The sequence below is a fragment of the Gobius niger genome, assembly GCF_951799975.1.
Source record: "Gobius niger genome assembly, chromosome: 14".
In the NCBI taxonomy this organism is placed as follows: domain Eukaryota; kingdom Metazoa; phylum Chordata; class Actinopteri; order Gobiiformes; family Gobiidae; genus Gobius; species Gobius niger.
Genome location: NC_136865.1, coordinates 6,160,793 through 6,188,030, shown reverse-complemented (window position 1 = coordinate 6,188,030; position 27,238 = coordinate 6,160,793). Strand labels below are relative to the sequence as shown.

At 42.0% G+C, this 27,238-nt stretch overlaps 1 protein-coding gene across 1 annotated transcript; it reads left to right on the top strand.

Moving 5' to 3' along the window:
* The first annotated feature begins 239 nt into the window (after window positions 1–239).
* Window positions 240–26,883, top strand: LOC306974150 (uncharacterized protein). Its single transcript, XM_079571318.1, has 6 exons — window positions 240–529; window positions 4,190–4,681; window positions 9,103–9,152; window positions 11,568–11,701; window positions 20,835–21,001; window positions 26,682–26,883. Exons 2-6 carry the CDS (start codon window positions 4,211–4,213, stop codon window positions 26,850–26,852), a joined length of 993 nt encoding a protein of 330 aa, XP_079427444.1. The 5' UTR covers window positions 240–529; window positions 4,190–4,210; the 3' UTR covers window positions 26,853–26,883.
* Window positions 26,884–27,238: the final 355 nt, after the last annotated feature.

Sequence of the window (27,238 nt, the reverse complement as noted above, 5' to 3'; positions counted from 1 at the left end):
TGACGCCTCCACGACTATAGCCTTTTCTCTCATTGGACACACCTCGAGTGAGTCATTAAACGCCGTGTTTACCAGCGCGGATCGCCTGGCCAGAGCAGCACTCCTGTAATGTGTGCAAGTTGAGACACACGGGAAGAAAGGAGTGGCAGAGAAAACGAAGCGAGGAGGTAGAGGAGCACGTTCATTTTTTTTTTTTTTACCATCAAGACTTGGGATCAATCTGTAAACTTGCACTTTTTTTCTTCTTTTTTTTTTACTCCAGTCGTTTTCTGGACCGTGCGTAAAGGACACTGGGGTTGCGCGCGGAGGCGTGAGACTGGAGAAGAAGCAATTGAGGACGTTTCTGGGGAGCGGAAGGAAGGAAGGAGGAGCGGGGTCGCAGGTTGTTTGGAATCCGCTGCACGAAGACCTGTTGACGGCGTAGGGAGAGCGCACATGTCGCTCATGTGATCCGCCCGGAGAGCCGCTGCTGCCGCTGCCGCCGCCGCTGCTGCTGCTCCTATGGAGAAAGTTTAATTACTTCACTGCGGTAGGTTTGTTTGGACTTGGATTAGCGCATGGGGGTGATCCTGTTCTAAATTATGGCACCATAAAACGATCATCAGAGGCAGAGGGTCATAGTTTGCCAGCATAACCACGAGCGAATGCGAGCTGAAACTTGAGTGTAAAGCGTGTGAGCAAACATTAATTTGACGGCTAACATTAATTGAGATGATCTGAACATGTACAAAGTAGTTTATGATTTATGATTGGTATACAGTGCACAATTCAGCAAATGGTACCATAAAGTTTAATAGTACCTGCTAATGATTCAAATGGTTTAGGCTAACATATTAATATAAACTCTAAGAAATGATCAACAAACTTCTCTTCTATGCCAGTGGTTCTCAAATATTTCACGCCAAAAACCACCTCTTAAAATATATTTCCTTCCAATTACCACCAGGCCTAGATCAAGACTGAAAAGACCTAAATTGTGTAAGAAAATTATCTTATTTATACATTATTAATCCATAAAGGAAATGATGACTTATTTTCACAGTCTATGGTCCAACCCCTCTAGTGCCACCACTGTTTTTAAACGTGTAGTATTCTGACTTACTCATAATGCCACATTGATTTCTCTGTAAGCTTTGCATGACACTCCATGATTGACATTTTCCGTTATATCGATTTATTCCATTTGTCCTTTCTTAAAAGTAAATGAAAATTGATTGAAGCAAATGCATATTGGCATAATGAAGACTTTAATGACCGTCAGACGAGCCAATGATTTACAAACGGAGGGAAATGGATGGAGAATCTCGTCATTTCAGTAGGTAGTGGCACAAAATATCATTGACAGATTGAAAAATAGCAAAAAAAACCCGAGTAGGCTTTTTCAGTAAAGTGAACAAGAGCATCAAAGTGCTCTTTTGGAGAAGTAGGCATTAATAAACTATGCTAAATGGATGGAATATGAGGATAGTAAAGAAGCCTGTGCATAAGTTCTGCAGTAGACTTTCAGATTGTGGACATAGGCTGTCTATGCTCTAGCTCCACCCAAGTTGTTGACAGTAAAATAGGCTGATGTTTCGAGACAATAGGATTCTCTTTTTACTACATTCCTAATCTCGTGTTGCGATTGGCTCCTATTCCAGGTATGTCATGCTTGAATGACTGTTGAAACATCGAGTGCCAGACAGGAACTTTGTTTTTTCATTGATGACAACAGTCAGAGTGTTCGGGGCAATATTAGCCATTAGGGATGTGAATTACCAAATTATTGTTATCGCAATAATAGATGAAATATCAGATGAAAATAACACAGGAGCTTCAAAGTCGCTCCGCAAAGACTAAACTGCATAAGCTTGGTAATACAACTTACATTTGTTGATACTGTCTTTTTGTGCACCAAACAATTGAGGTATGAACACAATGAATGCAATCTGCAAACATTTAGCTAAATAAAGTCAAGTTCTCACCAGGATGTGCTCCGCCTTAGTCAAGCAACCTCAAAGTACCGGCGGCCGTCTGCTGTATTTATTTTGTGGAAGAAACTCATTTGTGACAAAAGGTCGGAGCCCCGTGGCTATAGTGTAGAAGTAGCACCTGTGGAGTGAACAGACCACTGAAAGCACTTTGAGAAGTCATTACTGCAATGTAGTTGTTTTTTAAATAATGCCATTTGCAAATTAGTCTTTCGGTGGCTTGTTTTCAAAATGCCACATTATGTAACTTCAGTCCCGTTTTGTCCTGGTGTCTTTTGAATCCCTCCCTCCGTTTCTCACAGAAAACGCAAAAAGTCTATGATAACACCATGAATGGATAATGCCGTCATTTGAATGTATGATTACCCCCATTGAGTCACCATTTTCAATGCGATTTTTGTCTCCTGTTATTCAGCAGATAGGATCAACATCTAAATGCAGTTTCTGTTGTTGCATTTGCAAATAATGTTTTACAATACTGATCATGATTGTCGTCACACTGCTCCGGATTCTCAGGTAGTGTGAGTTAGTTTGCTGTGTTCCAAACTCATTACTAACATCAAGGAACCTAGGGTGCTGTGGGTGCTGCAGCACACTCTAGTGGATAGATTGTGCACTGCAGGCAATATCAACAATACGCACGATTGAGTTGTCATCATGTCCAGTGGGTGTCGTAGACCATTTAAAGGCACAATGTGTAACATATCGACAAAACGATATTACTGCAGTGGGTAATCCAAAGAATGGATCTGGATGAGGACCTAACCTACAGTATTTAAACCTCAAATTCTACTGACTTTAGACACATCTACGTTATGTCTGAGGAAAGTCATGTTTGTTTGTACATGTTTATGAGATATTTTGCCATTATAATAAAAATATGTGCTTGTGTTTCAATTTGATTTAGTGGGTAAACGTTTACGCGATGTGGCTTTAATGTATGTAATAAAAAAAGTATAAAAAAATTAATGGATAAACTAGTTCTATGATTGGCAAAAGCAATGTTCACAAACGGGGTGTTTCTTCCCTTGGCTGTGACAGATCGGTAATTTTATAAAACAGCTTTGGAAGCCTAGCATTTGCCAAAGCATCTGGCCAATATCGCTGAAGTTAACAACAGCAATCACACAAAGTAGGAAATGAGCACAGCAAAAGCATTTTTGAGGGGGAATCTTGTCTCTCTCAGAATCCCATGGCTCTGACTAACACATTTGAATGTTAAATGTTGATTTCAATACTGCTTTAAACATATAAGATTGGTTTTGTAAATTTCCTATAGACATGGCCCTATCTGTGTCCAAAGATCAAAATTCAAATATTGGTTTTACAATTGTGATGTTGTATTACTCACATAAAACATTTTACATGTTTGCTTTTTTAATTTTGATTTGGCACAGTCTGATAACAATTTTCTAATCAGGAAGCCGAATGAGACCCGCACTTAAAGTTGCCAGACCCTGTGGCGACAATCAGCTTAAAATAAACATAAAGAAACTCTCTCCTACTTCCACTTTTCTACCACCAATCAATCAATCAATCAATCAATCAATCAATCAATCAATCAATCAATCAATCAATCAAACTTTATTTATAAAGCGCTTTTCATACCGAAAGGTATCACAAAATGCTTTACAGATTACAACATTTAAAACAATACGCCCGGGACAACCTCCCATATATTTTATATATTAGGATTAAATAAATAGATTAGTCAGTTAAAGCTAAGCTAAAAAGGTGGGTCTTGAGCTGCTCTTAAAAACATGAACGTTCTGCAGCCCTGAGCTCCTCCTCAGGTGGTTCCAGAGGCGAGGGTCGTAATATTGGAAAGACGCCTCACCATGAGTCTTTTTGTTGACTTTAGGAATAACTAGGAGACCCCTGAGGAGGAGCGAAGGGGCCGTGAAGGTTTGTAAGGTAAAAGCAGTCCTGAAAGATATGAAGGACCAAGACCATTAAGACGTTTAAAAACCATTAGAAGAACTTTAAAATCGATCCTGAAACACACGGGGCCAATGCAGCGATTCTAAAACCGGTGTAATGTGGTCAGGACACGAGCTGCTGAATTTTGTAATTGGCGCCTAATTGGCGCTTTAGTGCAGCCTCTAGATAGAGCTCAGTCTTTCCTTGGGCACCAAATTGGCGAGGGCAATGGACACTCTACAGTAGTTCCGACATAACTGCAGTCTTTATGATTTTTATAATTTTTTTCTATTTTGCAGTCTCGTCGCCACACACCCGTCATGCGGCGTTTCAGCTCCGAAGGCTCGCTCCTGGACTTGGACTTCCTCCCGTGGAAAAAAGTCGCCCTGAAAAGTCCCGACGATCCCTCGAACCGAGCCTCGGGGACGTACACTTTGCACGAACACTCGGATGAGCCTGACGGCGCCCTGACCGGATGCTTCCCGCCCCTCATCCGCGAGCCGAGCAGGAAGAGGGAGCTGACCAAGGAGCGCAGCATCAGCACGGAGAATTTGGATGATATCAAAAAGCGCGACGCCAACAGGCTGAGCGTGTGTGCCATCAACGAGGGCTGCCGGGCGTACAGTGACGGACAGTTAGCGCCGGCGGCTAACGGCAGCACCGAGAGCATAGAGAAGGACGAAGGCGCCACGCCCACCTCCCCCACCTGCACGTCCAACCCAGTCAAGTTGCATCGGAGGGCCAAGCTGCTCGCGGCCAAACTCCACCTCAAGAGCCTGTTTGGAGGACAGGTGAGTCCCACGCACGAGTTTATGCTTCAGTGGGACTTGTGAATGTGGGTTTGCAGGTGGTGTCAAGAGAGGCCATTGGTGCAGATAGGCAGCCATGTCTCAGTCGGTCTCGGGGCAATGGCAGCTGTGGCTACAACAAGAGTGATGAGAGTGAAAAGATCATTGGGGGGTGTACAGTGCTACGAAGCTGGATGAGAGGGTTAGCGGGGGTACCATGGTTTTGCCGTACTACAAAGCTGGATAACTTTCTAGCCGGGTAGATCTCCATGGAAACATGCCCTTAGCCCAAAACCTGCTCTGGACCAGGTTTAGTTCCCAGTTTAGATGAGATTAGACCAGTCAGAGGAGAGAATCCTCCGCTTTGTCGCCCAAACTCTGCAGTGTACAGAGGGAGAGGAGCAGAGAATGAAAAGGAGGAAGAACCTTGAGCAGCGGCGACAGGTCTTTTATGTGAAAGCGCGCATAGAATTTATAAAGTGTCAACATCGTGTTGTGACTTTTCCTACACATGTGGCTGACACAGATTGTAGATGACTTTATGTAAAAGGCTTATTTCTGTTTCTCAAGTTTAGTATGTTCATCATGATTTTAGTGATAGATTTTGATTTTCAGATGAACTGTGTCTCTGCTGTGATTGTCCGCTTGGCGCTGACTCTTCCTGTTTCACATGAACGCCTCACAAATCCTCAGAGAAAAACCCAGAACTGACAACGCTCTTTGTAGTACCACTTATCCACAAGCTCCACGTCGACCCAGGTCTTGTCCCAGCCCTACAACACACTATTAAATACCAATAATTCTAAGTTAGTTAATCACTTTCTAAATAATTAAACACACACCCTCAAGGGGGTACTCGGGGTTTAGATGAACAAGGGCTGTGTGAAGACAAAACGGCTTTAGAAACACTGCAATAGAATAGGCCTTTCCAGTGTTTTCTGCTTGTGCTTATCAATTCATGACCACTTTTGCTTGTCACTTGCACGTAGCTCTTTGCCGTGTAAAACCACACATGAACATTACAAGGGAACATGTTAACCATTGTTGACCAACGGCAGGTCATAAAAATAAAACTGGAACTAAAGACTAGGGACCTGTTCAGCCAGATAGGAACTTTGAAAAGCTCGGCGAGCCAATGCCAAACCCATCATTTTGAAAATACCTTTAGATACATTTTTACTTAAACTATGTGCCGGAATTATATGCAGGATCGGTGCCCTCTGCCAGTTACGGAGGGGCTTCAGGCTTCTTTAAAAGACCCAAAAGCATTATGGCAACAAGATGCTATTGCTAACAGATGGATTGAAGGCAATTAAAATGCTGAGAATATCAAAATGATTGGTGCATGAATTAAAAAAAAAAAAAACACGTGAGGGTTAAGTTCTTCCTGGATTCTAATCCGTAGAGAGCGGCTGTTCAGATGGAGACAACCTCACTAAACTGGATTGATTACATGTTTGAATGAAACAAGTAACTTCTCCCGAGGGGCAGACAGCTTTATGATGCATGCCTCTTTTGTTTCCTTTTTCTCTTAACAAACCGAAGAGATTGTGATTTAAATTCCTGAGCGACTGAGCTGCACAATGGCTCATGTACAGTGTAAATACAGTATATGTTTTGGTTCATTTCCTAAACATTGCAGTGAGATCCGTAACACTTAAAAGTGGTTTGCCGCATGTGTCCGGAAAATAATATCACTGAGCATATGTAGAAATGTAGAAAGCCTTTGGAGTTCACTTTGCCAGAGGTGGTGTTTTTGAGCTTTGATTGGCTGATTATTTGAATGGGTGGCAGGAGCGTTCCTCCTGACAATAGCTTTGATTTAGTTCATCATCTTCAGTACCAGTTCCACCTGCTCCACACACTCAAAGAACTGTTGAATGTGATTGGCTATAGCAGTCCATTCTGTTCTGAATTATTTACTCAATGCTGCCGGATGTTTCAGGCTTTGTTTCACCCCTCAATATTTTCATACTATCACATTCAACATGGTGTGATCAAGAACTGAGCCTATTTCACAAACTTTTTTGGGGCAGCTACATGTGTAGAAAAGTAGCAACACAATGTCGCTGCTTGATGAATCCTGTGTCCACATTGATCTGCATCAGTGGTAGGTGGTTGGAAGAGGGCTCATTTTTTTTATAGCCAACAGATGGAGGGCCGTTCATCCCCATGGTGACCAAAAATCAAGGACCACTTTCCACTAATGCTAGTGTTACTTTATACACAAAAAATGAGGTTTGGGGGTTCCTCCCAGGGAAAATTTCAAAAGAATTACCATATTTTAGTATTTTGGATTATAGTAACACATTGAGTGCCGCACTGTTTTTGGGACTTATCGGTTGAGTGCCAACAATCCAGACCATTTTAAATTATATTTGTAGCACCACAGCCCATTCTATGTTATAGCTATGGCTATAACTCATTTCAAAGACGAGAATCTAAGCTCTCCATAGGTGAAAACAGTTTATTTCTACGTGCCTCGGTTCCTGAGAAATCTAAGCTAAACAGAGGCTAGTTACGATCCAAATCACAGATTTTTTTCTAGTTACGGAGATAACGGGGTTTAATGCAACACTCTCCTTTCTGATTAACTGCTCTCTCCTCTCTCCTCTCTGGACGGACACTGACGTTATGGGAAGAGGCAAATGCCTAAATATCTCTGCTTCAAGTCGATTTTCAAAGACAACATTGTTGACATGTTTTGAAACACCGTGTGTTGCCGCAGATGGATCGCTTTTTGAGTGTGCATTTAAACTGCCTGGTTCTCGGATTGAAGACTTTAACAGGATGTCTCTCAGTCGTCCTTGGACCAATTGTAACCATTTAAAAACTCAGAGACATGCTAAAATCTCAAATGTTTCGATCTTTCCATGGGAAGCCGCTCTGCTTTGTCAAACGCGCTCCAGAGAGCGAGACAGAAGTGTCGGGTTTACAGCTGTTCGCTATGCAACACCGCGCCCCCCGGACTTGAAAGAAAAGAAACGCAACAAACAACTTTTTCCGTTTTTGGCACTCAATGTGTTAACACGTATTTGATCTCAATTTTGCCCAATTGTATTTATCAAAATCATCAGCAGTAGAGATCAACTAAGGCCAATGCCGATTTTAGGGGGATTTTGATAATTGTCTTTATAATCCATGATATGCTTCTAAACTGTAACATGTGTCAGTGTTGAACTGTGACAGCAGGGGGCGCTTTATTTGGGACATAGGGCTGATTTATTCAGGACACTCATGTTTTAATTGGTACTTCAAAGGAGGGTCGTTTGAAAGACAACAATCAGTAGATTCTAAAATCTAAAGTAAAATAAGCAAAAGTCTGCAACAAAAAAACATATAAAATAGGATCTGAGCCTCAGAGGTGTACAAACTTGTGACCAATTTTCACCGTGATGATCATCTCCCTGAGGCCGATGAATGTGGGAGCTCTTTCGGTTCTGTAGATATCGGCCTCAACATTTCACCGGGCTGATAGCCGATATTGTAAAATACTCATATATCGACCTTATATCAGGAGGGACAGAGGATTCATGCTTGAGGGCTGGATTTTGCCTCCGGGTCGGATGTTGCCTATCCCTGATGAATTCACAAGTCGCTACTCTCCACACCTCACTCCTCACACCAGCAAAGGATGGCTTAAAAAGTCAGATTCTCGTCTCTGACTCATCAAAGGACCGTAGGGAAAACTAGACCTGGTGTGGAGCAGGTTATGTGCACATCCTAAAGGCATTTTACAATAGAAATCTACTTGATAACCCACTGCAAAATGAACATTGACGATGTCCAGATAAAGATTGGGAACATGCCAACCACACCACAGATCTTTGCATATCTAATATAGCCATTTAGCTGAACACTAACACAGAATGCTGTCAAGGAAAAGCTACAGCAATTATTAGATTCACTCAGTCACGTGCTCACAGCATCATGTTATTTGAGAACGCTATTATCCGGCTCAATGAGGTCTCTCTGGGGTCTTTGTATTCACACTCATGCACATAGCCCACAATCCAATCACCAGTGCTTGACGGAGAGTGTTGACACCAGCGTTATCAATGCATTACCAGAGGCCTGCGCTGATACATCAGGATGCAAGGACATGTCTGCCTTTCAGGTTCACAAGTCAAGTACAGTGTGCAGGGATATCACTATGTGGCTACTGACAGTTCAATAAGATGGGGTGTCTTTTCTTCATGACAGTGAATAGGATATGACTCTTTCCCATTGATGCATTGGTCGACTTTTTTTGACTCAAGTAGAATAACATTAATGATAACTACCCACATCTGATGGTACCTAGCCTTATGAATCATACAGGCATGTGGTGTGTGTGTTGGCAACTGTAACCTTATACAGCGCCTCTAAACCGGTGTATAGATTGGAAGTGTGCCTCTGGCTAACTGCTGCGATCTCTCTTTCAGAGTCCCCACTCGTCGAACTCAAACCTCTTCAACCCGGAGCACAAGGAAAGGTCAGTGGGATATTTATCTGATGTGATTTCATTTGGCTGCACAGTATACACACATCGCCACAAAGGCCAGCTCAGTGGTGGGGCTGGAGCTGGCTCCCGATGAAGAGGCGGCTGAGCGGAGGACTCGGTCCAGATTCGGGGCCGCCATGTCCAATGCCTCACACCCTCGAAGCTGAGGACACAATTGTGAATTTACTCTGTGCTCAGAATCAGCGTTAGTAGCTCCAGAGTTTCCGTTCCAGTCCAACAGGCTCTTGCTACTTTACATGAAGAATATGATCAAAGTTGGACGTTTTATTTTGTCAGTCTCCTCTGATTTTCTTTGATGACATTATAAAAGAAAGGAGCTAAACTTGCAGCATTTTTACCACAAGGACAAGTCTTTTCAGAGCCAGGATCATGTGTTTTTTGTTTGTGGCTTTCACACACTTGTTGCAGCATGTACAGGATAAACAGAGGGGAGTTTGAAGGATAAATCGCCCAATAAGCATTTTAATAATTAAAAAGATGCACAAATAAACCAGTTGGCTAATGTTGCAACAGTTTAGAGTTGATGATGTGCATTCGGACCATAATCATTGCGGTAAACAATGAAAAACATCACTGTTGCATCATTTCAATGGCCTCAAATTGTCATTGAGTATAGATACAGACGGCGTCTCTGGATACGCCCATATATGGTCATGTTGAAAACAGTTAAGGGGGAAAACAATTTGGAGAAAAATCGAAACTTTCTCTAATTATTCAGAAACTACTTTAACAAATGCTGAATTATGAATATAGTTTTCTACTAAATAAAGATACAAAGACATGGAGACCCTTCCCGGAACCGCCACCTTAACGTGGTGGAGGGGTTTGAGCACCCAAATGATCCTGGGGGCTATGTTGTCGGAGGCTTCGTGTCCCTGGTAGGGTCTCCCATGGCAAACAGGTCCTAGGTGACGGGTCAGACAAAGAGTGGTTCAGAAGCCCCTTAAGAGAGACCAACAGGCCAGGTTAGACTCGTGAGGCCGTCCTTCTGTGGACCCACCACCTGCAGGAGGAGCCATAAGGGGCTAGTGCAATGTGATGGATGGATGGATGGATGGGTGGATGGGTGGGTGGATGGATGGATGGATGGGTGGATGGATGGATGTGGATGGATGGATGGGTGGATGGGTGGATGGATGGATGGATGGATGGGTGAATGGGTGGATGGATGGATGGATGGGTGGATGGATGGATGGGTGGATGGATGGGTGGGTGGGTGGGTGGGTGGATGGGTGGGTGGATGGGTGGATGGGTGGGTGGATGGATGGGTGGATGGGTGGGTGGATGGATGGATGGATGGATGGATGGATGGATGGATGGATGGATGTGGATGGATGGATGGATGGGTGGATGAGTGGATGGATGGATGGATGGATGTGGATGGGTGGATGGGTGGATGGATGGATGGGTGAATGGATGGATGGGTGGGTGGATGGGTGGATGGATGGATGGGTGGATGGATGGGTGGATGGATGGGTGAATGGATGGATGGGTGGGTGGATGGGTGGATGGATGGATGGATGGGTGGATGGATGTGGATGGGTGGATGGGTGGATGGGTGGATGGATGGATGGGTGAATGGATGGATGGGTGGGTGGATGGGTGGATGGATGGATGGATGGGTGAATGGATGGATGGATGGATGTGGATGGGTGGATGGATGGATGGATGGGTGGATGGATGGATGGATGGATGGATGGATGTGGATGGGTGGATGGATGGGTGGGTGGATGGGTGGATGGATGGGTGGGTGGATGGGTGGATGGATGGATGGATGGGTGGATGGGTGGATGGATGGATGGGTGGATGGATGGATGGATGGATGGATGGGTGGATGGATGGATGGATGGATGGATGGATGGATGGATGGATGGATGGAAGACATGGGGAGGAGCAAAGTGGTTCAACAGCCCATAAATATATAAATAACGGAGAATGCTAACATGATGCTATGACTGCTGTTTTTTCTTCTGAACAATCTGCTGTGAATAAACATCCATATGGACCCGATATAGACTTTACTTTATTTTTGTATGTGATAATTTCCCCAGAAACAGCTAAAAACTGTGAAAGACTATGTTTCCCAGAAGTTTCTATTTTCTCCCTCGGCGAAACCACGCCTCCTCCTATGACGAGATCCACTTCACACACCGTTGACATCACATGAACGCCACTTGTCGCGTAATAAAACATTTTCCACATCTTGTAATACAACTACATTTTGTCATATGGTGCGACATTTTGCAATCGTTTCCTGCGAGTACTCACTAAATGACGAGGTAATATGGCAACACACACTACTGCCATTACTGCACACCGATGAGCCTTTGCGAACGCGCGTTTGGGAAAACCATGAACCAACCGTGAATGTGATGTGCTCCTCAGCGTCGCCGACAGGAGGTCGCGGCTGCTCTTCATGCGCCAGTGGAGTCAGGTGGGCCACGGGAGGAAGAGGAAGATGAGCCGGGAGGAGCTGGAGAGCTGGGCCGAATCTCTCAACGCTCTGCTGTCCAGTCCAAGTACGTCCAGACCACTATAGAACCCATTTCCATGCTTATACACGAGTGGTCATTCTGATGATCATGCCAGAGTATTTTGCCATTAAGTGGACGTCATGCATAATCCTGTCTGATAAACATTCTCTGGGCATCTTCACATTCACATTACATGTTGTACTGCATAGTTTGACCCTCTCAGCTCAATCGGTCTCCAACGTCTTTTGCCCACGCTGACTTTTTCCTTTGATCCTTCACGGTGAAAGCTCCTTTATCTGAGCAAGTAAACACATCTCTCTCTGTTACAACAAGCGATGAAAGCTGAGGTCTGTGTATATCGGAGTGCAGCTCTGACCAAAGCGCAGAGCGATCCGTTCCCGAGGTGAGGGGAGCTTTTCATCACTGCAGCTCATGCTAATTGGTTTGGAATCGCCAAATGTGCAGCTGCTCCGAGCCCTCCGGATCGGATCTCATGAGGGGAGATTGCGACGGCTTTGTCGTGACTCCGTGACTTGAGCCTTAAGATTCGAAAGACTTGAGAAGTAACTCGGCTACAACGCTGACCCACGCTGGCTGTGTGCAGTGTTGCCGGGCGCCCATTTGATTGCTTCTAAATCCCCTTCCCTATTGCGGCCGCTGTAGTATTAGTTTTATTGATTAGCTTGTCTCCCACTGGCATTTCTAGACGGAAGGAACATGTTGGGGGCTTGCATGCAATTAGATGTGTGTGACTAATAGCAGCAGAGAAACGGGCATTGTTAGAAAGAAACCAATAAGTTGTAATGGAGATGTATGGAGGTGAATAAACCGGACAGATTCTCAGCTTTTTTCTTTCTTTCACTTGGTCTCTTTTTAAAATCAGTGTGGTTTCCTTCGTTAATGTCAGTGATTTTAGGTGATGCATTGGTCTGACATTGGAACTCTGTTCGAGGGGAAGGCTGTTAATAAGGCAGTGATGTCCAAACTACGGTCTGGGAGCCAATAGCAGCCTTTCCCAACCGATTGTTGTTGGCCCTTTTCCTACCGCACTTGGCCTGTATTTTAGGGGCCTCAAAAAACCTCCCCATGTGGATCCATGTTCCTCTCCAGCCCATCATAATAATAACATCCATAGCGTTCATGGTGGGAGAGGAACAAGGCTGAGGGAACCTGATCTCCAAAACGTATTGACAATCATCTGTTTGACAAGTTAAGAGTAAATGTGAATTCAGCAGTCCATGTGTTTCATTACTGACTGGACAGTTGCTGAAGCTGTTCAGTTTCATGGAGTGTATGAAAACGACACTATATATACTGTATATATTGCTGAAAATACACAGGAGTTTAGTTCTTGCTTGTAGATGCTATAAAGAGAGAAAATGTTGTCATGGGGTAAGTTGAGGCCTTCATTAAAGGAACAGGCCACTGTTTTTCCATACTGAGATATGTTCTTGCCTGAGCTTAGACGAGTTGATGCGTGCCTGTCTGGTCTTTACGCGTGCGCTCAGTCACGCAAAAAGACCAAAGATGTTGTTTGCATTTAGCCTCACCTCCTCTCTTCATGGACCCAAACGGGGTGAAGTTAGAAGTGACCAAGCCCTTCCACGTTTCCCCTATTTCAATACGGTTACGTGAGTAGTTACATAATCCAAATATAGTTACACATATATTGTAAGGCGTAATAACACCTTAGGAGCACTTAGTAGCACGCAGTAATGTCGAAGTGCTCCTAAGGTGAAAGGTACGCATCAACTCGTCTAAGCTAAGGTAAGAATATATCACAGTATGGAAAAACGGTGGCCTGTTCCTTTAATTACTAAAGACTTTGTACCAAAAAATGGGTTCTTATTTTTTTTTTATCTAAAAAAAAGAAGCTTTTACACTATAATGTGTAAAAGTTAATCAGTGCTTGGGGACCCCTAAATGAGGGTAAAAAAATATATAAATTTATATGTCTTTCTACCCCAAAAGGAACAAGGATCCACACGGGTTGGTCAACTTATCCACCTTACTATATTTGTACTATTTATCCTTGTGTAAAAATGTCAATTTTGGAAAGAAAAAAATCAATACCTATTTTGACACCACAGATTTAAAAAAAAACCACACACATACTTTTTATTTGTCTACCACTTGCAGTCATTAGATAGAACATATCATTAAAAAAAAAAAAAAAATCTACTTTGTTCCCTCATTACAAACACGCATTTTCTCCATCCATAGTCATAGTCATCCTTTTAATACCATTCTCTTGCACTGCAGAAACCATCACTGGACCTGTACTGAGCAGTTTCTCACTCAAACTTTGTTTATTTCAGAACCACGATCAATTGGTCAGCAGGCCGTTGGCTAAAAATGACCGCTTGCACAATCTTTTAAATGCAAACCAACACAGCCCTTGCTGATAAAGTGTATTTCCCATACTTAAAAACATAAAATATCAACTCTGAGAAGCCCCAAAGATCATTTATAAGCCACATTAATGCACAGATCCATCGTCCAGCCTTAGTTTCAGTGTGGTACATCTTGGCACTTCCTCAGTTTCACCCGCTATTGCGCATTTTGTGTTTGCAATCGGTGACATTTGATGGAACACTTCAGCAACTCCAGTTCCTCTTCCTTTATCTGCACTTGTCCATCTTTTGCAACGTCTGTTTGAACTGATGTGCTCTTCCCCTTCTCCCTCTCTGTCCGGAGCCAAACCACCTATAGTACAGTATATAGCATAAAACCGTATATAATGCTGTCAGCGGTCGTCATGCGGCGCAACTCGTATCCCTCATGGGAAACCAGCCTGAACCACGTCTACACCAGGACCAAAATAGGTGTCAGTTATTGTGTTGTTCCCTTTAGAAAGTAAAACCACAACATTGAAAATTCATTTATTGAATTTAATGGAGCGTGAAAGTATCTACCCCCGAACAAAAGGTGTGAGATTTAAATGGTGCTGCCAAGGCTGTCCCATTTATTGCCACTTTTGATTGAAACACATCTTTCCTTTTCCTTTCTCAAAACCTTGGCTTCATGAAAACACTCTTGGTTCCTTTTAATTCCTATTTACTTTCTCTCTTAAAGGAACAGGCCACCGTTTTGTCCATACTGAGATATGTTCTTACCTGAGCTTAGACGAGTTGATGCGTACCTGTCTGGTCTTTGTGCCCGTGGAAGAGCTTAGTCGCTTCCAACTTCACCCCTGTTTGGAGCTATAGGAATACATTGGGAGAGGCCAAATGCTAACAACATCTTTGGTCGTTTTGCGTGACTGAGGGCACACACAAAGACCAGACAGGGACGCATCAACTCGTCTAAGCCCAGGCAAGAACATATCTCAGTATGGAAAAATGGTGGCCTGTTCCTTTAACCTCTTAACTCCCACCTGAACATGTTTTCTCCAAATTCTCCAAATCTAAAAGCTTCTTCAAAACAGAGGCAAAAAACGAGAAGAAAATTAGGATGTAAACGCAACAAAAAAAGCTAAAAAGTGACCCCAAAAAAAAGACAAAAACTCACCAAAAAAGTGACAAAAATCCAGCAGAAAAAATGACAAAAATCCAGCAGAAAAAATGACAAAAATCCAGCAAAAAAAATGACAAAAATCCAGCAAAAAAAGACAGAAATCCAGCAGAAAAAATGACAAAAATCCAGCAAAAAAAGACAGAAATCCAGCAAAAAAGTGACTAAAATCCAGCGGAAAAAGTGACAAAAATCCAGCAGAAAAAATGACAAAAATCCAGCGGAAAAAATGACAAAAATCCAGCAGAAAAAATGACAAAAATCCAGCAAAAAAAGACAGAAATCCAGCAAAAAAGTGACAAAAATCCAGCAGAAAAAATGACAAAAATCCAGCAGAAAAAATGACAAAAATCCAGCAGAAAAATGACAAAAATCCAGCAGAAAAAATGACAAAAATCCAGCAAAAAAAGACAGAAATCCAGCAAAAAAGTGACTAAAATCCAGCGGAAAAAGTGACAAAAATCCAGCAGAAAAAATGACAAAAATCCAGCGGAAAAAATGACAAAAATCCAGCAGAAAAAAAGACAGAAATCCAGCAAAAAAGTGACTAAAATCCAGCGGAAAAAATGACAAAAATCCAGCAGAAAAAATGACAAAAATCCAGCAGAAAAAATGACAAAAATCCAGCAGAAAAAAGACAAAAATCCAGCAGAAAAAAATGACAAAAATCCAGCAGAAAAAATGACAAAAATCCAGCAGAAAAAGTGACAGAAGAGCAGCAAAAAAGTAACAAAAAAGTGACAAAAACACATAAGGGAAATAAAAAGTGATGACAATGGCATAGAGGAAAGAATGGATTTGGTTTTGGCGGGTGGTGAGAGGTTAATGAATCTGTTTTGGAGATTGATGGGCAAAATAGGCCTAAACGGAGTGAGCAAAACCCAAGCCGTCTTTAAACTATTCGATAAACTATTCAACAGCTCATTATGCCTTTTCCTAGTAAAGAAAAGTGACTCTATCCGGGGAATGTTGCCGTCGTGGGGCTCCCTTGTGTTCTCCCTGTGTCTTGTTGTGACAGGACGAGACTTGCCGACAGCTCCCTTAGCAAACAGAGCATGCCATGAAAAGCACTGCAGATCTCACCATACTGTATCTGTTCCTCCGAATGGGAATATTCCTCTTCCACAGTAATGCGTGTTTTTATTTCTTCCTTAGAGCGGCAACAATTATATCTCGCAGTAAAATCCTTGCAGAACTGGCTCTAAACGTTATCCCGCAGCGCTTTTCTCTACGGTGTTGTTGGGGGTTTTTTTTTCCACTAATGTTATGCTAACGCTGAATTTACTCGATCCTAAACTCTGCATTGCGGGGGAAATGAATCCAACTAGCCGGAGTTTGTGCATTTCTATTGTCCCCTGTAGCTTTCAAAGGAGCCTCGTGGATTTCCGTTAGACAGAGGCCCGGCTTGAACAAACTATCGACCGGCGCTGGTGCTGCGAGGCTGATAGCTTGAGTGCACAGATCTATTATCAGCAGCCATTCAATATGCGGCTTGGATTTGATGGCATTTGATATCAATACCAGCTATAAAAAGAGCCTCGTCTTTCCAAATTCATGCAACAATTAGGGCTGCACAAATATTTGCAGCTGCACAGATAGTAGAGCGGGTCGTCGAGCACTTTAAGCCTAATGTAGTAGAAAGTGATTTATATGTACATTCACTATTTGTAAGCCATTTAACAACAACAAAGAAGCCGTTTCCATGAGGGTTTTCATGTATAAAAGCTGCTAAAGAGCGTTTTAACCATGTTACAATGTTGTTCTCTCATCAAAAAACAGACCTGGAGCTGTGTTTCGAGCCACTCGCACATCTTTGAGGAATATCTGAATCTGCTCCAGTGTCTTAAAGGGATGTTTCAGGATTTTTGACATAGGGCCTCATTTCCTAGTTATCCAGAGTGTTGCTGATTTCTGGAGATATTTTTTTTGTAATTCATGCTTATATTTCTTATATTTGAAGAGTTTTGTGGCGCTAGGCTAGTGCATTTCTATGGTATCAGCTAGCCTGCAGTAATAACAGTCTGACCCGCTCCACAGAGCACCTGAGGCAAACCACTTATAACACCAGACTAACCATATAAATGTCTGTGTCCATAGAATAATTTTTGGAATATAACTGACCTTGCATCACATGAATGATCGCATTTTGAGGTACTATTTTCTAGCAGATCACTCCGCCGCCGCGTAGCTCATACAACCACGAAGCAGATGCTGCTCAAATATAAGTTCTTTTTTTTTTCATTTTTCATTTATTTATTTATTTGAATTAGGACAGTACATATTAGGATTCATTTTAAATGCAAAATAGTTCAAATTACTCGACACAGACATTTATATGGTTAGTCTGGCGTTATAAGTGATTTGCCTCAGGTGCTCTGTGGAGCGGGTCAGACTGTTTTTTATACAAGCTAGCTGATGTCGTAGGAATGCGCTAGCCTAGCATTAGCCTAGCACCACGAAACTCTTCAAATAAAAGAACTGCTTGAATTACAAAAAAAATATCTCCAGAAATCAGCAACACTCTGGATAACTAGGAAATGAGGCCCTATGTCAAAAATCCTGAAATATCCCTTTAATGCCGCGCAACTGAGGAAAACAACTGGAAAAACTTGGGTCAAAATGAGCTTCCCAACTTCCGTACCAGCGGATTTGTTCAGCTGTGGTGTAATGGTGGAGTTTTTTAGTTCGGCTCTGCAACGTCGTCCTCGGAGTAACATATTTTCGAGAGAAATGCCCGACATCAATGCTAGCCAAAAGAAAATGTTCGTGATATTTTATAAACATGAGATGCTAACGCCAGACTCAAGTGATTAGCTCAGTTAAGCGCTAATCAGTCATAAAAGACTTGTTTTCATTTGATGACAATGACATCAAAATCCCCACGTTCCGATATAAAAAGCTCATGAACGCAAACCAACTGGGGACAATGGTGCCGCATCTCGGGAAAAACAAGCTCCCCGAGTCACACAAATGCAGCATTAACACGGCGGCGACAGCTCCAGGAAATGCTTTCCTCACCTATTGATCTATTTACTAAGCTTACCGGTAATCCTTTCATGGCGAAGTGAAGCCACTCCTTTATTATAGCTTCACTTTCCTCTTTGTTGAAAAAAGCTGTGGAGCGAGAGGAGTGGGTGGGAGGGGCTTATGGTGAGATTGCATGAAAATCAGGTGTTTTGTTTCTGCTGTTCGAGATCAAAGGTGCATTTTAAAACCAAGGAAGTGAAAGACGGTGATAAAGATGTGTTTGAGATTATTATCACGTACCTGCAAAAAGCCCAATACTCGCCCTTTAAAGGGGCTAGATGCAAGTCAGCCATTTTATACTCACTGCTGCCACCTCAGGTCATACGTGAAACTGCAGCTTCTATATTAAACTCGTGCATGACGGCACTTTCGGATCCCGAAGTAACACGTTTTTGAGTGACAGTGCAGGATTTTAGAGGCAGTTGTGGTGAACAGGTCTGTCGGACATTGTTGGAACATGTAGGGGGAGGAAAATACCTAATTTTAACATTTTTAAACTCTGTATAGTCCCTTTAAGACTCATGCAAACAGGCAATATCGACGTTCTGAAGTTTTTTAGCCATTTCATAATGTAAATGTATAAAAGAATGGACCCACGTCATATTGAACCTTATGGGTTAGGAACGGGATGGCACTTGGGTTCATCAGTGAGTTGCGGCAGGTGAGCCCATACGTTTGGCAATATAGTGTCATTTTCATTTCTACTAATCTCTTAATTGTCCAAATGAACACAAACTGCATGAGTGGCTCGGACGTTGGGGAAGCGCCGCTCTCACTGCTGCTCTGGAGACACGTCGCTTATACGGTCGGCAATTGGAGCCAAAGTCATTTACAGCGCGCACTGTTGTTATCGGAGACCCACATACAAAGAAAGAAAAGCTATTAGCTCAAGTGGATCCCAGAGGAAGAGTCAAATGGAAATGCATGTTAACAAATGCATGTTAGTATGTGTAGGTTTACAACAAGTTCCTGTAGAGAAGTTGAAGGACCCATGTAGGGCATGATGTCTTTGGAAGAACACTTGACCATTACTGTGATTGCCAGTAGGATTTGATGCTCTGGCCAAGAAAGGATGTCAGTGTCCCTTGTTTAGCTGTATTTGCATCCAAGTCCAGACAGGAAAGCAGCTCAGACTGTGTTATGGCTAATGCACGTAGCTCCTCGGATGTAAACAGCATAATGCAGTTTTTACTGTGCCATTATGAAATCCAATCAATGACTTTGTTTATCTTGCATAAATAACAATAATTATGTTACCTGGTACCAAAGTCAGTTCTGATATTCCTGCATATTGTACAGTAGCAAAAGCTGCAGCAGTTTTTTAGACTTTTATTCATACTGTATTTTCAAGATTTTTAGAGAGACTGCTTTGAATACTTGAAGATTTTTTTCCGACGTGATCAGAGATTGTTGCTTTTTTCATCATGAGAAATGTTTGAGCATTTATCTTTGATATTCTTGCTTACTGCACTTTTGCACTTTCCCGCTCACAGTTGGTCCAAAATCCTGCAGCGCGTCTTTTAACCCCTTACCTCCCTTACCGAGTACATTTTCTCCAGTTTGGCTTTACCCCAGTCCAAAAGCCTCTGGAAAAAAAGCTGTGAAAAAAGCAACAAAACTGAGACAAAAACAATGATAGAAATGTGACAAAAATGTGATAAAAATTTGACAAAAAAATGCAGAAAAAATTACAAAAAATGTGACAAAAAGTGACATAAAAATGACAAAAAAATAACAAAAAATTGACAAAAAAATGATTAAAAAAATAGACGAAAAAATGACAAAAATGTGACAAAAAAATGACAAAATGTGATAAAAAATTGACAAAAAAGTGACAAAAATGTGACAAAAAGTGACAAAACAAAAAAATGATGGAAAAAAAATCTGATGACGTGAGGAAAAAGATCCTCTCGGTTCAGGCGGGAGTTAAGAGGTTAACTGGGAGCAAGAAACACCAGCACATCACCCCGATTTATTATTATATATCATATTATTGTTTGTTTTAATGCTTTTGCGAAGTCTTTCTCTCTGGCTTTTAACACTGCGTGAGTTGTATGGCCACTGTCTCCTTTTTAATTTTATTTATTTATTTATTTTTTATCTCTGCTCTTTTACTGTTTTCATGGCGGGTCTCTTCTTTAGCTTCATCTGTCACTGTTAGGTTATTCTTGTCATTTACATTGTTCCTTGCTTTTGCAGCACTTTGGAAACTGTCTTAGTTTTTGAAATGTGCTAAATAAATAAAATTGGATTGGACCAAATGGGATGAGACCCCAGATGCGAGTGGTTGAAATGAGTTTCCCCTGCTTTGCGGCTGGCCACTCTCTTAGAGATAGGATGAGGGGATCACAGGGGACACTAGCTCGAAGTTTGGAGGAGCGGAGGCTGGGAGTGGAATAAGAATTAGTGGAAGAAAATAGATAAACGGAAGGATGGAGTCACACTCATGACCTCATAACCTGTCAGAGTGTTATTGTAAGGAAGCCGACGTGTGATGACACCACCTTGAGCCATCACAAATAATGGGTTTGTCATGCCCTTATACGGCTCCGCGCATTGTTGAATCACAGGATCGTGTTTCCTGTGTGACGTACAAACCAGTGTTTTCTTCTTTTCTCCCCCCCCCTCTTTCTCACAGCTGGCGTGTCGGTGTTCGGTGCATTCCTGCGCTCCGAGTTCAGCGAGGAGAATCTGCAGTTCTACTTGGCCTGTGAACAGTACAAGCACTCGTCCAATAACTTCAGCCTGCAGAGGAGGGGGAGAGACATCTGCAACACCTACATCCTGCCGGGGTCCCCGCGGGAGGTAGGGCTCGCAGCGCACACTCTCGCCAAAGAAATAGACCCTGGGGAGGTCTCGAGGCCCAAGCGTCGCCAAATCACATGATGATATGATGCATTCCCGTGACATCAGAACACTCTTCAGGTGTAAAGTGATCAGATATGGGGGGAAAGAAAATCTACAAATGACAAAAAATCATATGTATTCATGTTTAGGATCATAATCTCACTATTCCAGGCCAAAAATGTGTGCATTAATGATGTTTACCATTGCCATTTGGTGGAGAAGTATCACTGGTCACCCTACAGATGTCCTTTTTGCACTGCAAAAAGAACCCTACTGAAAACAAGGACAAAAATCTTGAAATAAGACATTTTGTCTTGTTTTAGGGAAAAAATTCTGCCAATGGGGTAAGCATTTTTTTCTTGCTTAGAATTCTTATTTCTAGAATATTTTTCTTATCATAAAACAAGAAAGAAACACTGAATTTAAGCAAATAAATAACTAGAATTAAGCAAAATGTCCTCAGAAAATGGAATAATTTAAGGAAAACATTCTTATTTAGTGAAGAATTGAGGGGTATTTTACTTAAGAAAACTTTGCTCGGCAAGACATTATTACTTTTTAGGGAAAAAAAGAACTTATTTCTTAAAGTAAGACATTTTTTACTTGCTTAGAATTCACTTTTTGCAGTGTGCATTTACGGAAGAGTCCTTAGTTATCTTAGACAATGTGATACCCATTGTAATTCATGCGTACACACTTCAGAAGAAAGGTCCTGTGCACTGGAAGGAACATGGCAACAAAAATGCAGGAATGAGTCCAAAAAAGAAATCTACGAATTTTACTTGCCTTGTTCTCAATACCTAGTCTCAACCAGCCAACTCTTGAGTGGGTGCGTGGATAAGGACCTCTCTGACTTAATTCAACAGCTCCTTGTTAAAATGCTGCTTGTTATGCTGGCTGATGACTTTAGGTCATGGGCCAGTGACTGTTTTGATCAAATTGTGGGGAATTACATGAAGAAAAATGTGTGTCCAGTTTGTTAAGTACCTGTACAGGCTAATAAATGATGTCTCCATAGTCAAACAGAAGAAGGATGGACATGTTTTAGCGGAAGATGTGAAGGAGGAATAGTTTTTGTACAAAAAGTTTGGCTTTAATCTTTGCCTGTGACATGGTTTTTCATTCATTCAGTAATCTGAGGAGAGACTTTGGCAAGACTTTGGGGGAGTTAGCAAGACCAAGTTTGGGAGAGTAACCAGGTCTATTACAATTAAACCAAATAATCTGTCTTCTTCACATTGAGCGAGATGTCAAATTTGTAAATGAACTGAGATACATACATGTTACCCCAGCGACATTGAAGGATGGGTCAAATGCAGAGAACGACTTTCTCGACGGGGAGCAATAAAGTACAGTAATTGATTCGGAATAACCGTTTCTGGAGATGCTTCACAGAAATACAAAATGGTGTCCTCTGCATTAGTTATCGTTATCGTATTTATACTGAGATATGAACATTCAACATATTAAAATTTAAAAAACAAGATAGAAATGATATAGATTTTCATCAATAAAACTGCACTTTTTTGTATTAAGATTTTATTTTTTTGAAAAATGCTTAGTTTTCACCTAACCCATAGTTATATCGTATCGATATCGAGATATCTGGCATGAATATCGAGATAGGAAATTTTCTCCATATCGTTCAGCCCTACTCTGCATACAGTTGTACAATTCCTTTGCTAACAGATTAAGACATGTCTCATGTATACAGAAAAGAAAGTTGGACCGAGGATGGATCCCTGAGGCACCCCTTTGGAAACACAAAGAGTCCATTTTTACTCGTTGACAGAAAGTTTGAAAACCATTCCCAATCTGGCTGAGTCGTTTTATTAAGATCGAGCACTCGAACTGAATTGAAAGCTAAATCTATGAATATAGCAGCACGATGTTGTTTAGAGCCCAGAGCAGATGTTAGAATACATTTCTCACTCTGTCTGCAGGCTATTATGTGACTAACCTTGATCAAATAGCATGCTTTAATGTTTTGTGAATAATAATAACGTCTTGTGTATACATGCTCCCATCAACCTTGAGAAAAAATGATATTTGCAAGTAAGAAAAGAACCACCTTGCATTCATACATTCAGACTAGCATATCGACTGGGCATATTCCATAGGTCTCCTGGTAATCTACCTCCGGTTATTGGCTGTATGAGGAAATGATAAGTGTGGCCTGAGGAATAATTGAAATCGTGGGTTTGCAGCAGTGGAAACCATCTCTCGAAAGGGCTTTACAGTTGCTTTAGTAGATAATGGCCAATTTGGCTATATAAGCAGAGACATACTGGTCAATACGTACATTAAAATATGCTGTAAAAGGCTGTTACGAACTGTCATACTGCAGACCTTGTTTATGGCTAAGATACCTATTAGTTGGTCCACCCACATCCAAATCCTGGTGCATTTCCTGGAAAAAACAGCTTCATTTGTACAGCTGGTAAACACAAACTGACTGAGCAGCAGTAATTCCAAACCAAACGAAGAACTGAGAGGAGCAAATAAACTAAAGAGACGTTTTAGTAAAAAGGAGACTACAAAGAAGTGGAAGAAGTGCGGATTGAATATATTTAGCCATAGATGTAATTTATTGCGATCGTCACAAATAACAAAGTTTAAACAGTACAGACAGTACAGACACTGCCGGCCAGTGCTGTCACTGTGCCCCTTGATCGCGATCCAGACAAGTGACTGTAGTTTCATTCAGACCTCCCTCCGAATCAGTCAGCCCACCTGTGGTCAGAGTTGCCAGGTCTGCAGTGAAACCGTGAAATTGGTTGGGGTTTTTTAAGAGGAGGAGAGGAGGTACTGTTTTGTAAAAGAAAGAAAAAAAAGCCAACTTGCTAAAAGTCAACCACAGAGAATTCATTTTTGTTTCCACAATAAAGATTCAATAGGCTATGCTGGATCTCCGCGAGTGCTTTGTGGGCTATTTGTGAGTTACAACCACAATTAGAGGGAAAATGCCATATTCCAGGGTTAGAACTGGGGCTCGCTCATGGCTCTTGTGTACATACAACAGTGCTTATGTACAAAATGGATGCACTACTGCTTCTTTCTATTCTTTAAGTGCCACATACTGAATATTTAACAAGATTTCAGTTAAATATTCATACTTATTGTGTTAAGTCTGAAGTGCCAGTCCGAGTTTAGACCTGATCGTGTCCTGTTTTAGTTCCAAACTGACAGTCCTCCTGGGTAAATCCCACCCACATACTTCAATATGAGCCAGGTCTAATGTTGTCTGGTTACAGATGCACATGTAAATGCTACAAGCCGTCTTGAAGTCTCTGGTCTTCTCAAACAGTAGCATTAGCATAATAGCCTCTCACACATGCGCCTCTTTGGCCACACACAACCACTAATTGCACATGTGGAGGATAAAAGCTGCACATTAAAGAGACCACGGGCAAAAGCACCATTATACTTTCACTTTCACCAGTATTATAATATGCTATCATGTAGTGTCAACTGTGCCCTTATCGTGAAACTGATGTTATCTGATGAGACGCATTTTTATTTTTTAAGGTCCATACATTACCTCACTAGACTTCTAATCATGGCAGTGCGCAAATTGTCCCTGCTACAGCCTTGGGTTTCACTTTGAAATGCACTTACACTTAAAGCAGTACTAAGTAACGTGTTTACCTTAATAAATCCTTTCCGTAGTCCCTGTGGGGGTAATACAAGTGTTTATGGGATGATTGGAGGGTCTTTTCATCTCCCCCTCGTGTCCCTGGACAGAAAACCATGTTTGCAACTTGACTGCCACCGGTCCAGAGAAAGCAATACACACTAATGGAATCACGAAGAAGAAGCTAACATGCTAACGGGCAAAGCTAACTGCGGGCTAACGTCACTTTAAACAGTATTTACAGCCAAGTTTGAGTGAAAAAAATACTTCCATTGTATAATTGGAAGTATACTCTCTCCCCTCGCGTTTCCTGTCAGCGTAGTATTTACTCTCCAATACAATTAATAAGTTAAAAAATCGTAACTTGCTGCGACACCTGCAGTTGCGCTTATGGCCTCTAGGGGGAAGAGTTACTTAGTACTGCTTTAAAGGCTTGTGCCCTCTGCTGACATTTTGCATAACTACATTTTATGTCAATGGGCATGGAGATATTTTTCACTATTATGTTTCTTGTTGAAAGATGCAGTTTTTTTTTTATTTACCTTTACAATATGTTTCACAGCAGCAACTTTTGGAGGTGGCGTTTGCGTAGACTGCGGAAACGTCGTAGCGGCTAGTGCTATATAAAGCTAATGGCTAATGCTAATAAAGAAACCTAAGTGTCTTTGAATTGTTATATTATAGACCTAGACATACTTTATTTGGACACTTCTTGTTTCTGCTTTGCACCTTGCCATTGGATTATTGGAAAGCATAAAAAATTCAATCCAATCAACATGTGGCATCAGCTGGTCTACACGGCCACTGTGGGCATAATAATATTTACTTACAAACTGTCCAAGTGCGCCAAGCTAACCTTACCGAGGCCTCTGCTCATACATGGCCTTTTGATTGTTTTCGAATGCATTACATGTGAGTGGCGTGACGGCCCCGTGCTATCTCTGGGACAGCCGTAAATGTCACCAAGGAAGGGGAAGTACTACACTGGAGGCTTATAAATGACTTGGGACAGAATATTGTGTACTTTGACCTCGCTGCGTAAGGTGTGTACTTGACGTGTCCTTACAAGGATATAGAGCACATAGTTTTGTGTGTGTGTGTGTCGTACATGGAGGCAATCCAATTACGCAAATACACAAGTGACCGTGTTGTTATTTGCCATAGCAGCAAACTGTGTGAAACTGTAAGGGTGTCCCGGGTGATGGTCATCCGTGTGCTGAGAGGAAGTGTAGCCAAAGCAGGTCCACAATCTGTCAGACACTGAAAAGTCAAAAAACGACGCTTTGTTGCCAACAAGGTCGCACAAACACAAAGTAACTGTCAAAGGACTGAACAAAAATCAAGTGTGGAATCACCGGGAATCCATTATCTACCAGTGCTGTCATTTTCAGTTGCTGTAACCGGCCTGAAGTGTCCAGAAATACAAAGTGAGACATTGCCGATGTGAGAAAAGTGGAAACCAGACTACTGTTGATGAAAACACACAAGCGGAAATGTTTAGACTGGGCCAGGACTGATATAAAGACTGTTTTCAAAGGTTTTATGGATCTAAACCGCAAAGCATGTTATGAAGTTATGTGGAGTTCTTTTAATTGGTCTTGAATTGTTGTACTGAAATCTACTTTATCATGTCATTTTATATCGTTAAAAAAGGGATATTTCGCAGTAATGAATCGTATCGGTCTAAATTCATATCATTACACCCCCTAATCATATTTAGATAGAGAGGTATCCTGAGCCCTCTGTTAAAGGGGGGGTATTATGCAAAATCGACTTTTTCAAGCTTTACATCATGTTATTATGTCATTCCCACTGCTCCTCAGCAGAACCCCCTCCCCACTGATGCCACAGACAGCGTGTGGAGGGGGCGTGTCGGAAAGGGTCAGAGGTTCTTAAAGAGACAGAGGCCTATTTCAAGACATTCACTACAGCCATTTCGAGAGAGCAATTTAAGTTCTGGTCCACACTCTGCATCATCTGTACCCTCTTCTCTCGTGACTTTAGGTAAACCTGGACAGTAAGACACGGGACCTGACCATCCAGCTGCTCCTGGCGCCCTCCCACACCTCCCTGAACCTGGCCCAGAAACGCATCTACTCCTTGCTGGACACGGACTGCTACCCCCGCTTCCTCCAGTCGGCCCTGTACTGCTCCCTGCTCCAGGACGCCCAATGACCCCGCCCACCCCATTCCCCGACCCCAACCCATCTCAGCATGGACTGTACAAATGTGTTGTTTTAAGGCAGAAATATTTGATTGTAGTTAAATAAAGAAGTCTGATACTGTATACATCCTCATTTGTGCTTTAACTTAGTATTTTAGTGGTGTTTTAAATAAAACGTTGTGACCTCAAAAATACAGTATAAAGGTTGTCCTCAAATTAACCTCCTGTACGGCAACACGACAGGAATAAACCTCCTTCCTTGTCGGGAGTTAGTGGTATTGACAGTAATTTTGCGCAGCGCCACCTGGTGTTCTGGAGTGTTTATCATAAGACTTGTTTTTTTTTTTTCTTTGGAGCCTTTACCAAAATGTTGTGGAGTAGAACATAGAAATCACCA

What these genes read in the sequence shown, in the direction of transcription:
- LOC306974150 (XM_079571318.1), top strand. Translation starts at nt 4,211, where the DNA reads ATGCGGCGTTTCAGCTCCGAAGGCTCGCTCCTGGACTTGGACTTCCTC. An exon ending in AACCCGGAGCACAAGGAAAG is followed by an intron (nt 9,153 to 11,567) that starts GTCAGTGGGATA and finishes TGTGCTCCTCAG; the next exon opens with CGTCGCCGACAGGAGGTCGC. An exon ending in TGCCGGGGTCCCCGCGGGAG is followed by an intron (nt 21,002 to 26,681) that starts GTAGGGCTCGCA and finishes TCGTGACTTTAG; the next exon opens with GTAAACCTGGACAGTAAGAC.